This window comes from Lycium ferocissimum, chromosome 2, assembly GCF_029784015.1.
Source record: "Lycium ferocissimum isolate CSIRO_LF1 chromosome 2, AGI_CSIRO_Lferr_CH_V1, whole genome shotgun sequence".
Taxonomy (NCBI): Eukaryota; Viridiplantae; Streptophyta; class Magnoliopsida; order Solanales; family Solanaceae; genus Lycium; species Lycium ferocissimum.
Window position 1 is genome coordinate 69,262,383 of NC_081343.1, and position 18,854 is coordinate 69,281,236.

Consider the following 18,854-nt stretch of genomic DNA (forward strand, 5'->3'; position numbering starts at 1 on the left):
TGTGCTAGTTTGACCAACTTTCATAATTAGATGGGAGATGTGGATTAATTTATTTGAATAAAATAGAATCTAAATATTATTAAAAAACATATTGCACGTTGTAATTTCACTATTTTATTAGAGCACACCTAATTTTCAATTATATCATAATTTCACCTAATTTAACCATCAAAAAGCAATATGTGACAGCCTCTTCGAGACATAGTGAATATAGTATTTCTTGACTCTTTTTACTACAATTAACCTATCATTTTAAGACATAGCAAATAGCTATAGAAATTACAATGCCATGTAGTATTTCGTTGAAAACATTAAGAGCTTCTTGTTAAGTCTCTAATTTAAATGTTTTAAGTTCTCTTTGTAATTATTCTCAACCAAATTGCGACTACTTCAGTTAATTTGAAGTTGGAACTTGGAAGTCATCTCACTTCACATGTATTTATATTAAGAGAATGCTTGTACATATAAATAGTTCAATTAAGTGTTTAGTAAGAGAAACATGCGGCAATAATAGTGAAAGGTTATATGAAAAGAACTTGTTTAAACACTAAAGTACAAATAATTTGTTACCTATGAAACTCAATAGAAGATAGTGCTTCAACGTGGTTTGCAAGATGGGAATAAGCCCATGAAATTTTCTTATTTATTTATTCTTTAAAAAACCAAAAAATATCTAATATAGTATATAGTCTCGAAATTCATGAAAATGCAATTTTTTTTTTTGTAAATATCCAAAAGAAAAAACGTAAAAATATATCCAAATGTAAAGAAATTTCTAGAACAATAGCCTATGTATGCATTATTCAAATACTTCAAATAAAATTCTAAAAAGAAATTATTAGATATTTGAATTTTGAGGGATGGACAATATAAGACGTGAGCGAATGAGATAAGTGCTTTGGATTTGATAGTTCATTTTAGACGACCAAAGATGTACCTCTGTAGTTAGCCTCTTTGTTAAGTGGAAATGTGTTAATTAGACCCTTTATGATTTGAATAAAAGAAAACTGATTCTATAAAAAATTATTGTGTATTATCTAAAAAAAAATACGTATAAGAATAAAGGTAATTTTTAAAGTATAAAATTACTCCCTACATTTTAATTTAAGTGTCTTAATTTGACTAGACACATAGTTTAAGAAACCAAGAAAGACTTTTGAATTTTGTGATCTTAAATTAAAGATGTGCAGTGCTTTGATTCTTGTGTTTAAAAATTTTGATGTTTGAATTGTCCAAGAGACACTCTTTTTGGGACATATAAAAAAGAAAAATAAGAGACTCATGACCCATTTGACCATGAGAATTTTTCATTTTTTTCCAGAAAATTATTTTACTTTATTTGGAAATCGACGTTTGGCATGAAATCAAGTTGCATTTGGAATGTGAAAAACACTTAAAACCTTATTTTTACTTTTTTTCACTTTTTATTTTTATTTTCAATACATTCAAACAACTAAATATTATTTTTATTCTAAATAAACTGAAAAATATTTGGTTTTCACGGCCAAACGCCTACTTAAATTAAAATGAAATAAAAATAATTTTGCATTCCTTTTTTAAGAAGAACGAGGGATCAAAAAAAAAAAAAAAAAATGAGGAGGAGGAGGATACGAGTGTTCTGATTTAAAATTTGAAAATTTTGAAAAGCAATCCGCGCTTAGATGGTCCCACCTACTCATTTTATGCGCGCTTTTCAACTTAGTACCGTAATACTAACCTCAACATATAACTGAAATAAAATTGTGAGAACTGAAGCGGCGATTTGCTTCACACCAAAAGCACTCACATTTGCTTTCTCATATGATTGCTACACTCAAAATGCTAACGGCCATGAATGAGCTGTAGAATCAGATTTAACATTTCACCACAGTAAAGGTAAGATGCAATTCGATCCCCTTTTTATTTTTGACATTGAATTCCATTTAGAATGAATAAATATTTATCAAAATTAGAGATAATGGTTAAAAACACAACTGAACTATTTTTTCCCCGCAAGTTTCACACCCCAATTATCAACTGTTCCATTTTCCTACTTGATCTACCACAATCTATGTATTAAAATACACCTAGTTGGGTAGATGGTGATAATTCAGGTAGAAAATATCGAGGTGTGTTTGAATACAAACCTAAACTCGAGTTGTATTTTAATACATAGATGATAATAGTTCAGGTAGGAAAAAGGAACAACTGATAGTTGAGGTGTCAAACTCGCAAAAAAATGATAATTCAGGTGTGTTTTGACCATTAATTCTCAGTATTATTTTTAACTATTTGTTTGATCAATTGGTATTGGTTTGGATTGTAGAAAAATGGAGGCAGTGAAGAAAGCATATGCGGAGATAATTTTGAACATGGCAAAAGAGGCGGCAGCTCGTGTAATGGCATCAGAGAAAAAAGCCCTTCAATATCAGCAGGATTTGCATTCGACGAAAGAGGAAGCCCTTCGAATGTTGCTTCGTTTGAAATCAATGACTGATACTAAGGTAGTATCTTAACTTGTGAATATTCTATTAAGCTGCCTACTTGTTTGATTGTTTTAAGTTTTGTTTGGTTTGATGACTTATCCTGTCTCTTTGTTTGTATTGAATTTAACTTTTGTTTATGAAGCAAACTACTATACATTAAATGGCATCGTTATTAAAACATTGGAAAAGGATTAAAATGCCCTTAACGAATTAGAAATTGCTCAAAAATGCTCTCCATTTACCCAATGGGTCAAATTTCCCCTCCTTCCGCCTATTGGATAAAAAATGCCCAACATATTAGAAGTGACTCAAATTTGCCCCTACTTGCACCTATTTAAATCCAATAGGTGGTGGTTTCTAATAATTTCAGGAAACTAAGTTCAATTACTGGCTACGATATTGTTGCTTTCTTCAGCTTTGTCATGCTTTATATAGTATTTTGCCATGGCTTCTTTACTTCCATTTTTCTTTTCTGGACTACTTTGGGGGTAAGGTCTGCGTACACTCTACCCCCAGACCCCACTTGTGGGATTACACTTGGTATGTTGCCGTACGTTCAATTACTGTGAAAAATGAACTTAAATTTTGATACATTTGAGATATTCTACAAGATTAGATGCAGTTAAATGTGGTGTGCTTGACTTTTTGTACTGTCTCTACTACGAAATTGAATGCTTCTTCAACAGGGACATTAGATTTTTCTTTGCGATATTCCAGAAGTTCTTTGTATAATGAGTGGTCCATGAGTTTTATCTGTCTTTAAGACTATAGGAGAGTATTGGTATAGCTTTCTCCATCTCTTTTACGGTAGAAAGTACTTGAACAAAGGTTTCTACCGTTAAATATTACAATTATTGCTGCTGTTATTTTATGTGTTTTATTATATATAGTCCTACTACCAGCAATATTTATCACAAAAACATAGTAATTGTAAGTTGCACGCAACTAGTGTCACGGGCCGCCTCCTTCATAGTGCCGGTACACTAACGGCCCGTGCGCGCCCGTAGTCCAAAGCGACTACGAGCGCCTTAATGATAGTCCCGTGACTCATGGCACGACCTTCGTGCCCAAGGCTTTGGAGGCTTAGCCGCCGGCGCCGCCGGGTCGATGTCGCGCTCGCCTCGCTCGCGCATGCCCCCGTAGCACGTTTCATATGTCGGGCCCTTGCTCGCACACACACCCGGGGTTGGCATGGATATGACGCCCTCGCCCGGCGCCGAGCGCCGCGGGCGCGCACGCCCAATCCTCGTTTTTGACACCGGCTCGGCGCCCGCGCACCCGTCGGCCAGCGCCTCGAGCAGGGCAACTCCCCGAATCCTCGTCCGTGTCCCGTGTGTCCTTTGTAGATGCCTATGACGAGGCTTTTGCTAAATGTAGCCCTCGCGACATACTTCCATCTTAGACATGGGCCGCCGCCCTACGACCGCACGTCTTGGCCACCCGACCCTGCTCTCGGGGACCGAACCCGAGCCTGCTCACAAGTCAACACACGAGGCTCGTGCCTCGAGTGTTCAATCGGCACGCAGGGCTTTTCATTCTCAAGGATAGCCCGCAGGCATGGTCGGTCCATACGCCCCTCCGCCTTTCGTTGGGCGCCCAACGCCGGCCCTCGTGCCGAGCGCCGCCCATAGAGTCGCGAACTCGGGGGAGTGGGTACCCAGACCCTTTCGGGGATGCTTAGGTGTGCCCTCGAGGTCGGCCCCAAGGCTGCTCACTCTGGCGCGGCTTGATGGTGGCACGCACGGGAGGCCGGGCCGAGCCGAGACACCGTACCCCCCCTTATATATGCTTTAAAAGAAAAGCCCAAGTTTTAGCACCGGACATGATTCTCGTTCGAGAATCACATTTGGCCTTTCTCAATGATTCGAACTCCAAACGAGGCGCCGTCTGTTCCTAACTCTTTCTTTTGACTTCCTTCACTCCTCCATGAAGTTTCATCTCATCCCCATGCTCGTGGAACGAGATATGGCTTTAGGGAGTTTTAACACTGACACTGCTCCTTGGCTAAGTCAAGCCCTTAGGTAAATGATGTTCAAGTGACGCCAAACTTGGTAAGCACATTCAATAACATCCTAGAAAGGGTGTGTTCACCCGAAATCCCAAGATTCCATCCATAGCTCGGAAACGCTCGGGACTGACACTCAAGCTCGCACGGGGCTGCTCGTGCGTCAACGACTCGTGGGCTCATCTCAGATCCTTGCTAAACTTCCTTGCTACTCTTAGGATATGCAATGGAACATATCTAAGATGATTGTGGACTCCCGTTCGTCGGAACCCATGTTGGTGCACGTCGCCCGCACGGCCGACATCGCTCGCGGGCCGGCACCGCCCGCGGGCCGGTCACACCCCAACCTTGGGGCGTGGCTCGCACCCGGAAGACCCGAAGGGCCGAGCGAACCAACCGTGATATCTAAACTCCGTAATGTGAATCATAGGTCAATACGAGGCCGCCGAATAACAATCGTGCAAGTATATCATGACAACTCCGCAAAGGTAAAAGGCCTAACAACACATATATGCATAACTAGGGCCTACAAGGCCACAACCAAGAAGGACAACTAGTCGGGCGCTACCAAGGCCAAACACAATACCCGTACACCGACCGATAGTCCGAAGCTCTAAGAGCACTAATATGCATCAACCGGTCGGGACAGTGGCCCCGACGTACCCATAGCTATACTCTCTCTCTCTCTCTATATATATATATATACATGCATCCTATTTAATGACTCTGATCAGTAACTCCGGAGAATGGAGTGCGAACATCCCCGCCGAACTTTGGTATCCATCGAGAAAGGTACAACAATCCGTCTACCGTACCTCGCGGGCATGATCATACAGTACGTAACGCGCGCACGAAAAATGTACCGAGTATGTAAGTGCAAGAAGTATAAACATAATATATAAGAGATACGATAACGTGGGAAAGATATAGAGACAACCCGAAACTCGAACGAGGCCACCGAGGCGACCATAATCATGACATAAATGTAAACGCATGCCCGTAAAATCATTCCTCACCGTGGAGGCATATATCATATCATATAACAATAATAAATCCCTCGCGGGGGCGAGCTCATCATTATAACATCATCTCTCGCCCAACCGTATCGCCGGCAATGCACGCCTACGTGCCTACCCGGCCGCCTCGCGCACGGCTCGTAAAGAAAGAAATACATCTAGGCGCACGCCTACGTGCCTACCCGCCGCCACAACATGGCTCAAGAAAGAAAGAAACATGTCTGTGGTGCACATATAAGTGCCTACCCGGCCGACTATAGCGCGGCTCGGTAATGAAAGTAAATATATACATATATATATAAGTGCGATGCAAGACTGACCTCAGAAGAGACATCATAGAAAGAGTCGGAGTGAGCTGTCGTCGTTACCCTCTGATTTTTCATTATTGTCGCTACGTTCTTTAGCTTTCAATCAAGAAGACCACAAATGTAAAGAATATGAAATATACTTGATACGGATTACACGTGAGGTAAAGATCAACTCAAATGATTGGAAATACAACTGCCTCAACTTTGACGTGAAGAGTACCATAATGAACATCATTCTTCAATTGACAAACAATAGATACGAACTGCGGGAAAGTATTCCACTATAAGCCATTCATGAGAAGAGATGATCTTAACTATTTTGGAATGTGGTTGATACAAGTTACGGAAATAACGTTTCAATGAAAGCTCATTTGAATTCTAGTCATGCCAAGAAGAGAAGAGAAAGCCCTACATACCTCGTCGATTGGAGTTATACACATTTCCATAAGCCTCGAACACTTTATAATTGACTTCCTACAAGATACGAACAATTCGAGATGAACTTTGAGCATATAGCCAATAAAAATCTTCATTTAGGCATTTTATCGAGCAATTCGTAGGCACGAGTTTGTAAGCTCTTTTGTAGTGTAGCTTCTTGTAAAACACTACCAAAAACCTACTTTTATACTCCACCTTACTACCATGATTCAATCCATACCATCATAACTCCAAACAATACAACAAACCCAACACAAATAGCTCAATAATTTAGCCATGTCCATGGAAGCTTCAAGTTTTAACCATAACTTATTCATATGGGATTTCCCCCCCATTTTCTTAGGTTTAAACACTTATAAAGCTTAAGAAGAGGAGAAAGGGATCAAAACATACCTCGAACTATGCAAATCACTCCAAACTATAAATTGCTTCTTGATGAAGTTTCCTTCCAAATATCGAATTAGCGAGAATTTACCGATTCGAAGATCACTACCTTATTCCTTGTGTTAGACTTGTATAATTTGCCCTTTGATTATCTTGTGTTTGATGGGGAAATATTTAAGGATGAATTCTGTGGTCTCGAGGTCTTGGAAGAGGAAAACTAAGAGACAAGTCGTGGAAGGGTGAATATATATACAAAGACAACTTTGACCACCGACTATGTCCACTGTTCCTGCGGCAGTTTACGTTCTTGGACAAAAATGCGAATTTCTCTCTACTCCGATATCGTATTGACGAACGATAAAATCCACTGGAAACTAGACTCATACACCTTCGATTTGATAGGTGGATCACCCCGTAACTCCAAGTATATTGAGAGAAAAGCTCCGAGACATCTGACCCAAATTTCAGTGAAATTTACAAACTTAACTTGCGACGCCCTTTGTCGACTTTCGTATTACAACTCGTTTGACTTCCAAACTTAACAAGAGACCATTATACAATTCAAATACTTCATATCATTACTTGCTTAGCATATGGAGCACTCCTAATCTCACCCAAAAGTACAAGTTATCGTATTCCCAACTTGCCGACTTTTGACGAAACTCATGCTTCTTTGATTCATTCACTCTCCAAACCTTCCGCCACTTACTACTATTATTTATAGACTCTTGTAACCGTTTTTATTAATAAAATCAATCCCTTTTGTCCTCAACATAATTTCTTTTTGAACTTACGTCGACTATCTCATGATGCGACTTTAACGTGCGAAAATCCGAGGCGTAACAGGCTGGCACTGCCTGCGCGGCTGACACTCGTTCGTCCCGCGCGGGGTTACGGGCGCCAAGGCACAATGAAGGCAGCCCGTAACATTCTCCCCCACTCAAGCTAGGCATCGTCCTCGATGCCTCATAATGCCAACGACAACTCGGAGTTTGAACCCTCGGGGTTTTACATCGCAGCCCCAAATCCTATGGGTTCGCAACCCATGTGTGTTCTTCTTGAAAATGGAGTCGTGCCCGTGATTGCTCCCCCAAGTTTCTCCCAAGCGTGCCTCTGCACTTCACCTTCCAGTGTTCACTTGGAAAGCGCCTCCGCGCTTGCACCCTCTGGTGGCTAACTTCGTGGTGACCTCGTTGTCAACCATGCCATGATCCTCACGGCAACTGATGCATCCTCTGGTAGCTTAACTTTGAGTGGTGGCACTCTTGCTAACCACATGATGATTGTAGCAAATGGCAAATCTGTTTGGAAGTCTGCTTCCGACTGGTAGTTTACATCTGGGACTCTTCGCCTGACTAAGGCACTTAGTTTACAGCCAGTTCATGTACTGCTCCTTTTGTATCTTTAGCCCGGTCTAGGATTGGCACACTTTGATGTGGCACACGCAACCCCCACTATGTTTGGTGCGGTCTCTTTGCTTGACTTGTGGAGATTTTTATCCAATTGGAAATGCATGGACCCAATGCTGTCGCAATGGGCGAATACTCCCCCACATAGTGGCGGCAGTACTGAAGTGCTGATGCTGATGGTCCAAGATTTCCTCATCTCTTGGCGACACACTAGCAATGACGCCCTTGGTGGGCGATGGAAGATGATGGCGGCCTGATGGCCGATGACGTGAGGATGACCTGCTGGTCGATGATGTGATGACAGTATGTCTGCTGATGATCTGATGACGGTTGCCAACCTAGATTGAGAATGACGACACGGTTGACCCATGTGAGCATCCCTTGGTGTGGCACCCATATTGTGATGATAGCTTGATGGCTAATGTAGGCATTTTTTAGTGTGGCACCAATATCGTGATGATAGCTTGATAGCTTGTGTTTCTGATGACAACCTGATGGCCAATGTGGGCATCCTTTGGTGTGGTGCTTCCGCCAACCATGTTGTTAGGGACCCTTTCTTCCTTATGGGCAACTCACCTTGTTGGGTGTATAAGCAAGGTCAAGTACCTAGATCATAACTCGGAGTAACTTGCAATTTGAGCCAGTGCTCTAGTGGACAAATTGCGGCTGGTATAAGGACTTGCTTGTTCCTTGACATTGGTGGCTGCTTGAAGTTCAACTCTAAACCAAACTGTATGCAATATGGCCTCTGGAAAACCCATACTGCACCATGGCATCTTCGGCAGCTCGTATGCTTGGTACCCTGTGGTACTGAGAAGAACTCTTATGACGTACTCTTGGTGAGTACTTAATTCTACTCGAAGGGAGATAGCTTCATACATACGTGACCATAGGTCTTTGTTCTCAAATTGATCCTCCCATGCTTGATGCCCGATTCTCCAATGTGGTACCTGTGTTACCGTCCTGGTTGTTTGGTATCCCTTTGTTATCCTTTAGATAGATCACATTCTCGAACTTGATCTTGGCCTCCTCACCTCGGTGATTCAGCATGATGAAATGCCTAACCCACGCGTCGTGGATCGGTGACTTTTCGCCATGTTTCCCGCCATGCGATCAGCCTGATTTTGGTGTTGTTTTGTGTGCCGGTTTAACAGCACAAATATGCGACATGGGCCTCCCTACATTCAGTGTTTCGGCTCTTTGATGACATTGCCTCCCTACGTGGTAGTTTGGCTTTTTCCTGATTCTGCCTCCCCATTTAATTGGTTTGGCATTCCATTACAAAGGTGGTGGATGGTTCTACCTGCTGATTGTGACATATGAACTCCCCGCAAAGAAGCCTGCTCACAGGTCCTTCCTTACGTTGTCGCGGCTCATTGGCGCGCCTCGCTCTAGCTCGGTATCACCCAATGTCTAGAGCTCAAAATTGGAGATTGCTCTCCCTCCATGATGATAGGTTATTGGCGATCACTCGCTTCCTGTAACACGTAGCCCTGATGATCACAAGCTGGAGCTTTCCCATTGCTTTAGGCGTATGAGCCCACTGGATATTGACCTGGTTGTTGATGGACTCGCCTTCCATTACTTACGACCTTTTATGATGGCTAGGCGTCTAATGTAGTAATTCCCGTAATTGTGTGCTCTCAGGCAATGCTTGGGGTCCACCCTTTAGGGAGGACACTCGAAAAGATGCAGCTGTTATGTACATGGATCAGAGACCTTGGCTAGCAAGTTTTGATGCACTCACCGTCTCTGCCTGATGTTTTAGCGAGTCCATGATTCGCTGAATAAAGCTGCTAACTGACTGCCAACTGAGTTTTTATTAGGGGTGGGCGTTCGGTTTTTCGGTTCGGTTTTATCAAACTTCGGTTTGGCTATTTCGGGTTCGGTTTTTTGAAGGTGGACACCGAACACTGAACCAAACTAGTTCGTTTCGGTTCTTTCGGTTTTGGCTTTTTAAAGTTCGGTTTCGGTTTTTTCAATTCGGTTTTTTTGATATAATATTAAAAGCGATTCCATTGACACTAATTCATATTCTCAAAAGCAATAAAACATAAAACTGATAAATTGAAATCAAAATCAAACAAACAGGATACATAAGAACAGAAAACTATAATCATGATATAGGATTACTAGGTGTTATATACATACCGTAAGAATAATTAAGAAAACACATAAAGAACATACATTAATCCTAAAGACACATCCTAGTTACCTTTCTTTGTTAAGGATATTTGATTTTCTCAATTGAAGTGGAAAATTAGGGATACAAATGCAAAAGAGGACTTATTACAATTGGGGTTTTTTTTGCTTTAAACTTATTGGGCCTAGATTATTTTAATTTTTTTTGGGGTAATGTATTAAATTTTGGTGTGCGTTCGGTTTTTCGGTTCTGTTTTATCAAACTTCGGTTCGGCTATTTCGGTTTCGGTTTTTTTACGGTGGACACCAAACACCGAACCAAACAAGTTCGGTTCGGTTCGGTTTGTTGAAGTTTCGGTTCGGTTTTTCGGTTTTAGGTATTTATGCCCAGCCCTAGTTTTTATAACACTGACGGATGTGGACACATCCCCAGCAGCATAACCCGATGGTGCTACCTGTTGACCAGACGTGTCTCAATGGAATCCCTCTGAAATTAGTGCTCATTATGTGAAAGCCATCCTTGAAAGTACGTCGATGAAATTCGGATGCTTCAACATGAAATCACCTTATGCAACCGATGGCGGAAACAACGGTTGTGGCATGACATGATTCTGAAAAATGTGGTTCATGGTTGATGAAGAAAATTTTAACGAAAACTGAATACAACCAATCCCTTTTTGTCAGTGACATCTGGTTCGCTGACTTGATCGGCATTAAGAACATCGCTTCCTGCCTTGATAGGAACTCTGCACTGACATTCAATAATGCACTGATGATATGATCTCTGTGCTCTGATACAACCGCGTCACGGCCGCCTCCTTCATAGTGTCAGCGGTACACTAATGGCTCGTGCGGCCCTCGTAGTCCAGGCGGACTACGAGCCAGCTTAATGATAGTTCAGGACTCATGGCACGACCTTGTGCCCAAGGCTTTGGAGGCTTAGCTTCAGCGGTGCCGCTGGGTCGATGTCAAGGCCTTAGCCTTGCCTTGCTAGTATGCCCCTGTGGAATGTTTCATATGTTGGGTCTTTGCCTGTACACACACCTGGGGTTGGCTACGGACATGAGAGTTCCTCGCCTGGCCCTGAGCATCGCTGGTGCGCGCACAGTCCAATCCTCAAGCTTGACACTGGGCTGGTGCTTGTCGCGCACCTGGGGCCGCGGCGCCCGAACAGGGCAACCCGAACTTGATCTGTGTCCTGTGTGTCCTTTGTAGTATGCCTATGATGAGGCTTTGCTAAATGTAGCCCTCGCGACATACTACTATCTTGCATGGTGTAGCGTCGCCCTACGACTGCACGTCTAGGCCAACGGACCCTTGCTCGCTAGGCTGAACCTGAGCCAAGCTCAAAAGTCAACACACGAGGCTCGTGCCTCGAGTGTTTAATCGGCACGGAGGGATTTCTCATTCTCAAGGATAGCCCGCAGGGCATGGTTGGTCCATACGTCAAGCCTCCGCCCTCGTTGGGCGCCCAACGCCGGCTCCGTGGCCGAGCGCCGCCCGTAGAGTTGCGTAACTCGTATGGGTACCAGGGACCCTTTGGGGATGCCTAGGCGGGCCCCGAGGTTGGCCCCTGAGTTGCTCACTTGGTGCGGCTTGTGGTGGCACGCACGGGGGGAGGCCGGGCCGAGCCGAGACACCGTACCCCCCTTATATATGCTTTAAAAAGAAAAGCCCAAGTTTTAACCGGACACGACGTCGCCCGAGAATCACACTTGGCCTTTCTCAATGATTCGAACTCCAAACGAGGCGCCGTTCGTTCCTAACTCTTTCTTTTGACTTCCTTCACTCCTCCATGAAGTTTCATCTCATCCCCATGCTCGTGGAACGAGATATGGCCTTAGGGAGCTTTGACACTAACACTGCTCCTTGGCTAAGTCAAGCCCTTAGGTAAATGATGTTCAAGTGACACCAAACTTGGTAAGCACATTCAATAACATCCTAGGAAGGGTGTGTTCACCCGAAATCTCAAGATTCCATCCATAGCTCGGAAACACCCGGGACTGACACTCAGGCTCGCACGGGGCCGCTCGTGCGTCGACGACCCGTGGGCTCATCTCAGATCCTTGCTAAACTTCCTTGCTACTTTTAGGATATGCAATGGAACATATCTAAGATGATTGTGGACTCCCTTCCGTCGGAACCCATGTTGGTGCACGTCGCCCGCACGGCTGACACTGCCTGTGGGCTGGCACTGCCTGCACGGCTGACACTCGTTCGGCCCGCTCGGGGCGCTCGGGGTTACGGGCGCCAAGGCACAATGAAGGCAGCCCGTAACACTAGGTGTGATGCAGAAGGAAAATGAGAGGAAAGTGGAAGAAATTTTTATAAAGACTTCATTGATTCCAAGACAAAAGAATTTAAAGCTTACTTCTTTTACAAGTATAATCTATTTTCTATAACTAATGGAGTTAAAGTACCACAAGTGCTTAAAGTACCAATTAAAATTGTGAGGTGCTAGTAATGTAGCTGGATATTGCTTCTTCCCTTCAGAAATTGGAAACTGGATCAGCATGCAACCAGATATTTTCTAGATCTAAGAGAACTGGTATGAAGTGAATAGCTGAAACATTTAGTAAAATAATTCTAGTACATATAGCTGAAACATTTAGTAAAATAATTCTAGTACATACATTTCTATACATTGGTTTTGTATTCTGGGAAGTGATTTTACTTGAATGACATGATAGTATACCCTAGCAGGATGCTGATTCCCATATCTCAGTTTAAGAAAGTGGTCTGCCTAACCTTTAATGCAGACAACCGGAGCTGAGAGTTTGTCTCAAAATCAGCAAAGAAGAATTGATGAATTAGAAGCTCAGCTTAATGAAGCCGAAGGGCTGATAATTGATCTTAGAGCAGAATTACATGATGTGCATGAGCAGTTGAATGAGGTGAAGAATAAGCATTTCCATCACCTAAGACCACATGGAAAAGAGGATTTGGTTTGTCGCAATAGTAACATGCCCAAGTCAAAGCTAAATAACAAATTAGTTGACATGTCAGACATAACATTGTGCAATTACTCAAAGGACAATCAAAATGAGCCAGAGATTTATCAAAATGGATGGTGTGCAGTGGAGATGAGCTTAGCAGATGAGAGTTTGCGTTCTGGAGATGATCCAAGTTTTCCAATTGAAGTTACAAAGGTCACTGAACCAAGTGGACGAGCTGGTGGAGCACACAGTGTGCCATCTTCTAAGAAATTAGACGATTTAGTTGGCGAGGATCCACTTAAAGGCCATGCCTCTAAGCAGCGTCCCTATACTTTCAGAGCAAAAAGGCGAAGAAAGGCTCGATACTGCAAAACCAAAACTAGCTCTTGCTTATTGCCTGTTCGTCGTAGAAGCATTAGGAAAAGACGCGTCAATTACCTGACTGTTAGTTGTCCTGCATTATTGTCACACAGCTCCCATTCTAATCAGCCAATGAGACCTGGTCAGCAATGTCCATCTTTTTCTAATAGCAAGTCCAATACAGTAGAATGTACCGTGAAATCAACTAAATTAGGAGATGAAGGTGGTAGTGCAGAGGGTACTGGTGTTCAAGCGTTATCCTCGGATTTCAATGCAGAAAACAAGATATGTAGGAATTTTGTATGTGCAGATAATGATGCACATGAGGACAAAGGGTTGATAGATGTTTCAGTGATGGTAGAGGAGGGTGATGGTAAACCACTGCTTAACTTTGGCATGTTACCAGTTGAATCTGTCCTTGGAGTCGCCAAAGAATCTGAAGGAAGTAAGGAATCACCTCTTCAAGGTAACAATAAGACGCATCTCAAGTATACGTTCAGCAGGAAACGTAAGAAGGATAACTTGTTAAACACTAATGAGAACCCTTATCCAGAAAGCTCAATGAAGAAAAGGTCTTCAGAGATAGAAAACATTGATCCAATATTGCAGGATTCAAAGTCAGTAAAAGATTCGCCTTTAAGAAGTAAACAGTTGGTGCAGGTTGCTCGTCAGGTTAGTAATAGTAAAACTCAATTTCTATAGTCCATACTATTTGCTCTGTGACATGAATGATGGTTTCAGTTTATACGTGTTCTGAACTTCTGATGACACTTCTAAAATAAGTTTGGGATTTCGACATCCCAATGTATATGCAAATCCCCTTGGAGCAAGTTAACAGTGTCATTTGATATAGACAAAAAGGTCTTTTTGGAAGTAGTAGTGCTTTTAAAAATAAATAAATTATCATCTATGTTCGAATTATTCCCAAATCAGGTCCACATGATACAAAATAATGGAGGTTACATAGAAACTGAGATCATTAGTTTAAAACTGTTGCAACTTTGAATTTCTCAAGGGAAGCTTTGTGTTTGAAATGAAAGGACCAATCAATTGAAATAGAATCAGAGTTCTGGATGGAAGTCTTCTCAGCTGTTGCAACAGTAGCTCATGAAACCATTTTCTGAACTTATAGTTCAGTTTTTATCCATATCTACACTATTGGGTTCATGATTCATCTATTGAAATATAATTGTGCTTTTAGTATTTCTTATATAATACTAGCTGTATTAGAAGTCTGAAATTTCTGGCAATTTTTCCTTAATTGCAGCTTATCTCTCTGTCTGGAAGAAGCTGGTGGCAGTAGTTTGGCAGTCCCTATAGATATTGAAGAACATTGATTTATAAGGAGTTTGAGCAATATAGTTGTATATTTATTCAATTTCCTGGTACCACAGCAATGGCTTAATATATCGTTGAAGAGAATTCTTTCCCATCTCTGGCGGATCATTGTAATTATCCAGGCAATATTATAGTTGAGCTGTTTTCTGTGAGTGCCGTTATCTATTCCTTTCTTCTTTCTTTAGCATGTGTCATATGTTAAAACAGCTAAATGCCTCTTTATTTGAGGAAGCGGCAGAATGAGTTTCAACCTACTGGTGTGTATTTGTCAGTTTATTTTTAAGCATAAACTGCCAATGACAAACTGCTTTGGCTCAAGCAAACTTGTGAACCTAATCTTTGCAAAGTAGCTTTCCAGATATTCAATCTTACATATTCTCTCGCAAGAATGTCTTCCTTTCGGCTTTTTGTTTGTGGAAGAAGTCATTATAATAACAAGAATGATTTTTAACTTATATACACTGTCTATAGAATTTTTACAATATCATTGTGTTTTAACTAGTTGTAGCCAGTTACCTGTTTATTTTCTAGATTTCTGATCTCATTTATTATGGATATTGTTTAAATAACTTGACTGTGTAGATCTCTGTCACTCTTAATTTACAAAAGTTAAACTTTGATAATTATACTAGAGGGGGAAAGGTCAGGTGTATGACTCATTTTCATGAGCCTCCCCCTGTTTACCGTCTTGACCATAACCATCCACCACCGTTTGAAATTTGACCAAATGCCAAAAGTAGCCTCTTTTTCTAAAGGAAATAATATCTCTGTTTACCTTGGTTAAGTAAATTCTCACTGAAAACACCCAACAAGCTATACAACCAAAGAAAAAAACATCTCAAATATGACTAATTTTCGTAAATAACATGTTTCTTCGCAAATCTAATACAGTTTTATGATTAATAAATTTCTGCAAACATAATACTTGAAACGCTAACTTGAAGAACTAGTTATTCTTTCTTGTTAACCCTTCAGAGTCCAAAATTCACTTGCACAATTGATTTGAGTTTTTGACGAGTAGGTCTACTAAGGGATAAAGCGCTCTCAAACTAAAGATTTCATATTTCCAAGGCTGGAATTCAAAACACAGCTTGAGACTGTTCAAGTAAACATCAATTTTAAACTTTAACCCAATTAGTATGATGTTTGTTTCTACATTGACAAGAAATAGAAGAAATTCAAATGAAAGTGCCTGAACAAAGTACTATCAGGATTTTCCTCATTCGGTGTTTGAGTGACATAGTTGACATGAACAAACAAAATGTGTTTGGATAGTAATAGTGATGATGTGCACACATCGGACACAAGTGGGGTCACCATTGTGTTAATGGTAAACATCAAAAAGACGTTGGCGTGCCTTTAGGTTCCTCATGTCCAGTGACACATTCCATTCATTTCTCCTATCACCATTGGATTCCCTTCTCATTCAGCTTTTGAATATGGATAAATATTACGGCTCGAATTATCATTTAATAGTTGTCATTTCACCTTTGATAGTTGTTCTACTTATCAGATTAAGACTCACTTATCGGAAGTATTGACATATGAAGTGCTTTTAGAGATAAGGAGGCCAGCAATCAAAAAGTATTAAAAAGGGCGCCACCCTCAAATTCATGTTGAGTTAAAAGATGAATTAGGAAACAGATATATTATTAAAGAGGATTGGGTCAATAATACTGTCCATTCATATAAGAAAAGAAAAGAAAAAGGAAAGCTAAACTGGTTATATTAGAATGGTATTGGAAAGAGAGGACCATATGTTGTAGAGAAACAGGATTCAAGTTCTAGGTGGTGATTGGTATAAGAACAGACTATTCTAAGGCATTAGCATATTACAAAAGATGATGAAATAACTGCATCGACACTATATGACATATTTTTGAGTTATAGTGACGATTCCAGCTTTTAAGTTTATGAGTTTTTGATTTTAAAATTGGACAGTTTATTCAGCCGCTTCTCTACGAAATAGGAGATGTGTCATTGACTGGATTCAGGACGCAACTATCACCCGAACTGTCTACTACCAAGTTCATGGGTTGCTGTATTGGTCTGGAATAAATTATTTAAGCATATTAAATAAATCTTTTGAATTTTTACTGGATATGTTGTTGTTGTAAATAAATCTTTTACTACAAATTCAGAATTTAAGTCAAAATTACTGAGCTGACGTAGAACCATCCTACTTAGAAGTGATCCTTAAGTTTAAATTGCTTTTGGTAACATGTTAATGGTGAAAGCCGCTGCACGCCTGAAATTTTAAAAAAGCCAAACAGTAACAACAATCAAGTGAAGATAGAAAAATTCAGTAGGAGCAATGATAACAAAACAAAAGAGCATAGTGCTGAGGTTTCTGTGATATAGCAGACGGGAATGTTTCCTTGTCCCTCAAAAAATATTCTCTCTTGTCACATCACCTGATCATTAAACTATGACCCCCCCCCCCCCCCCCCCACAGAAGCATGAAATCCAGTGGCATTTCATGTAAATATAGCCCAAATTCATGTGTTATTTTACCCATCTCCCCGCTCTATAAAACAAAGACCCTCTTGGCTTCTCACTACTCAAAATAAAATAAAGAGCTTTGACATTGTGCTTTGTGTTTGGCACTCAGTGTTACTAAATCCAACACAAAAGGAAAATAGAAATGGTGATGGTTGTATCAATGGAGGATACAAAGAAACAAGATAAATTACAAGCAGTATGGTTTGCTGCTGGTGTGGCTGCTTTAATGGCATGTTTAGAACGTGCAATATTAGTTTCCTTTGTAGAACAGTGGCGAGTTATAGCGTTTATTGCTCTTAATCTCTTACTTTTAGCAATTCTTTTCACATCTAGAACTACTCCAACAACTCCAATAGTTGAAACAAGCCAAGAAAGCATCAGCAGCAACACTACTGAATCCAAGTTTGAGGTGAGAAAATGTTCGAATTTTGTAACTATTTCATCTAAAAACTTAGTAGGTGTTTGAATATGAAGTTGTTGATATTTGGAAAACGTAGTTAGTGTTGAGAAATGGTATTTGAAAATTAAATTTGTGTTTGGATATGCATCTCACTTGAAAATGTTGAATTTTTGTGGAAGGGAAAATATATTTTTACTTGAAAAAATAGTTGGAACCAATTTTTCAAACTAGTAAAAGATATGCATCTCACTTGAAAATGTTGAATTTTTGTGGAAGGGAAAATATATTTTTACTTGAAAAAATAGTTGGAACTAATTTTTCAAACTAGTAAAACCAAACTGCAAAGCCGAGTATAAATTGACTATAATGTATAATCAAACGGTCTTTCTCATAAAAAAAAAAAAGTTGAATAAAGCAAAAATATATATGTCTAAACTGACCCAAGCTATTAGAGATATCATACTTTTATTTTTTATTTAGAGATATAATCATGCCTGCTTCTTTTGATATATGCCAAGCACATAATTTTTTGTTGTTGTTGATAATGGGTGTATATTCATTTATTTATTTTGTCTTAAACAGGAAAGGGAGGTGAAAGAATGCAAGAAACATTTGGTGCCTTGTGTAGAAGAAGTATCAGAAGAAGCAATCACAAAGGATGTCAAAGAAGAATATACAACAGACAAGAGGGAAAATAGAGAAGAAGAATTACATGATTCAATGGATGAGCCTCAGCAGATTTCAATGGAAGAATTGAATGAAAGAGCAGAGGCATTTATAACAATGTTCAGACAACATTTAATATCTGATGCAAAGGCTTATAGTTATAGCAAAAGCTGCAGAATTCGAACTCCAATTTCACTCAAAGGAGGTGACAAAATCTTTTCAAAACATAGACCCATTTATTAATTAGGTCAACTATTCTAGTTGAGAATAAAAAAATCAAGGTGGTTCTTTTCATTCAAAAGCATTTTCCTTGTGTAATGCTAAAGATTTTCTGAATAGAAAGACCTATCTTGATCTTTAGTTAACAGTTACACTTTTTGGGCTACTATTTTCTTATAGCTTTAGCAGCAACCAAGCTTTTCTGTCGTTGTTCCTAGAGGCGAATCCAGAATCCAGAGATAGTAAATTCATAATGAGTGTGATTT

The 18,854-nt window shown here is 40.5% G+C and overlaps 2 protein-coding genes and 1 long non-coding RNA gene across 4 annotated transcripts; 2 read left to right on the forward strand and 1 right to left on the reverse strand.

Annotated features, from left to right (window-relative positions):
- The first annotated feature begins 1,719 nt into the window (after nucleotides 1–1,719).
- LOC132047149 (uncharacterized) lies at nucleotides 1,720–15,147 on the forward strand. Of its 2 annotated transcripts, XM_059438056.1 has the most exons (4): nucleotides 1,720–1,875; nucleotides 2,306–2,483; nucleotides 12,927–14,135; nucleotides 14,731–15,147. In XM_059438056.1, the coding sequence occupies exons 2-4, from the start codon at nucleotides 2,310–2,312 to the stop codon at nucleotides 14,764–14,766; spliced, it is 1,419 nt and encodes a 472-aa protein (XP_059294039.1). In that variant the 5' UTR covers nucleotides 1,720–1,875; nucleotides 2,306–2,309; the 3' UTR covers nucleotides 14,767–15,147. The 2 variants fall into 2 exon arrangements, with proteins under 2 accessions (XP_059294039.1, XP_059294040.1); XM_059438057.1 differs by lacking the exon at nucleotides 1,720–1,875 and having other exon boundaries at nucleotides 2,395–2,483; nucleotides 12,871–14,135.
- On the reverse strand, nucleotides 5,210–7,316 carry LOC132048381 (uncharacterized). The gene is made up of 3 exons (XR_009412956.1): nucleotides 6,626–7,316; nucleotides 6,211–6,268; nucleotides 5,210–5,285 (listed from the first exon to the last, which is right to left on the reverse strand). It is a non-coding gene; the product is annotated as an uncharacterized LOC132048381 (long non-coding RNA).
- A 2,202-nt stretch (nucleotides 15,148–17,349) lies between the features above and the next one.
- On the forward strand, nucleotides 17,350–18,854 carry LOC132048382 (uncharacterized). The gene is made up of 2 exons (XM_059439288.1): nucleotides 17,350–17,712; nucleotides 18,286–18,854. Exons 1-2 carry the CDS (start codon nucleotides 17,446–17,448, stop codon nucleotides 18,610–18,612), a joined length of 594 nt encoding a protein of 197 aa, XP_059295271.1. The 5' UTR covers nucleotides 17,350–17,445; the 3' UTR covers nucleotides 18,613–18,854.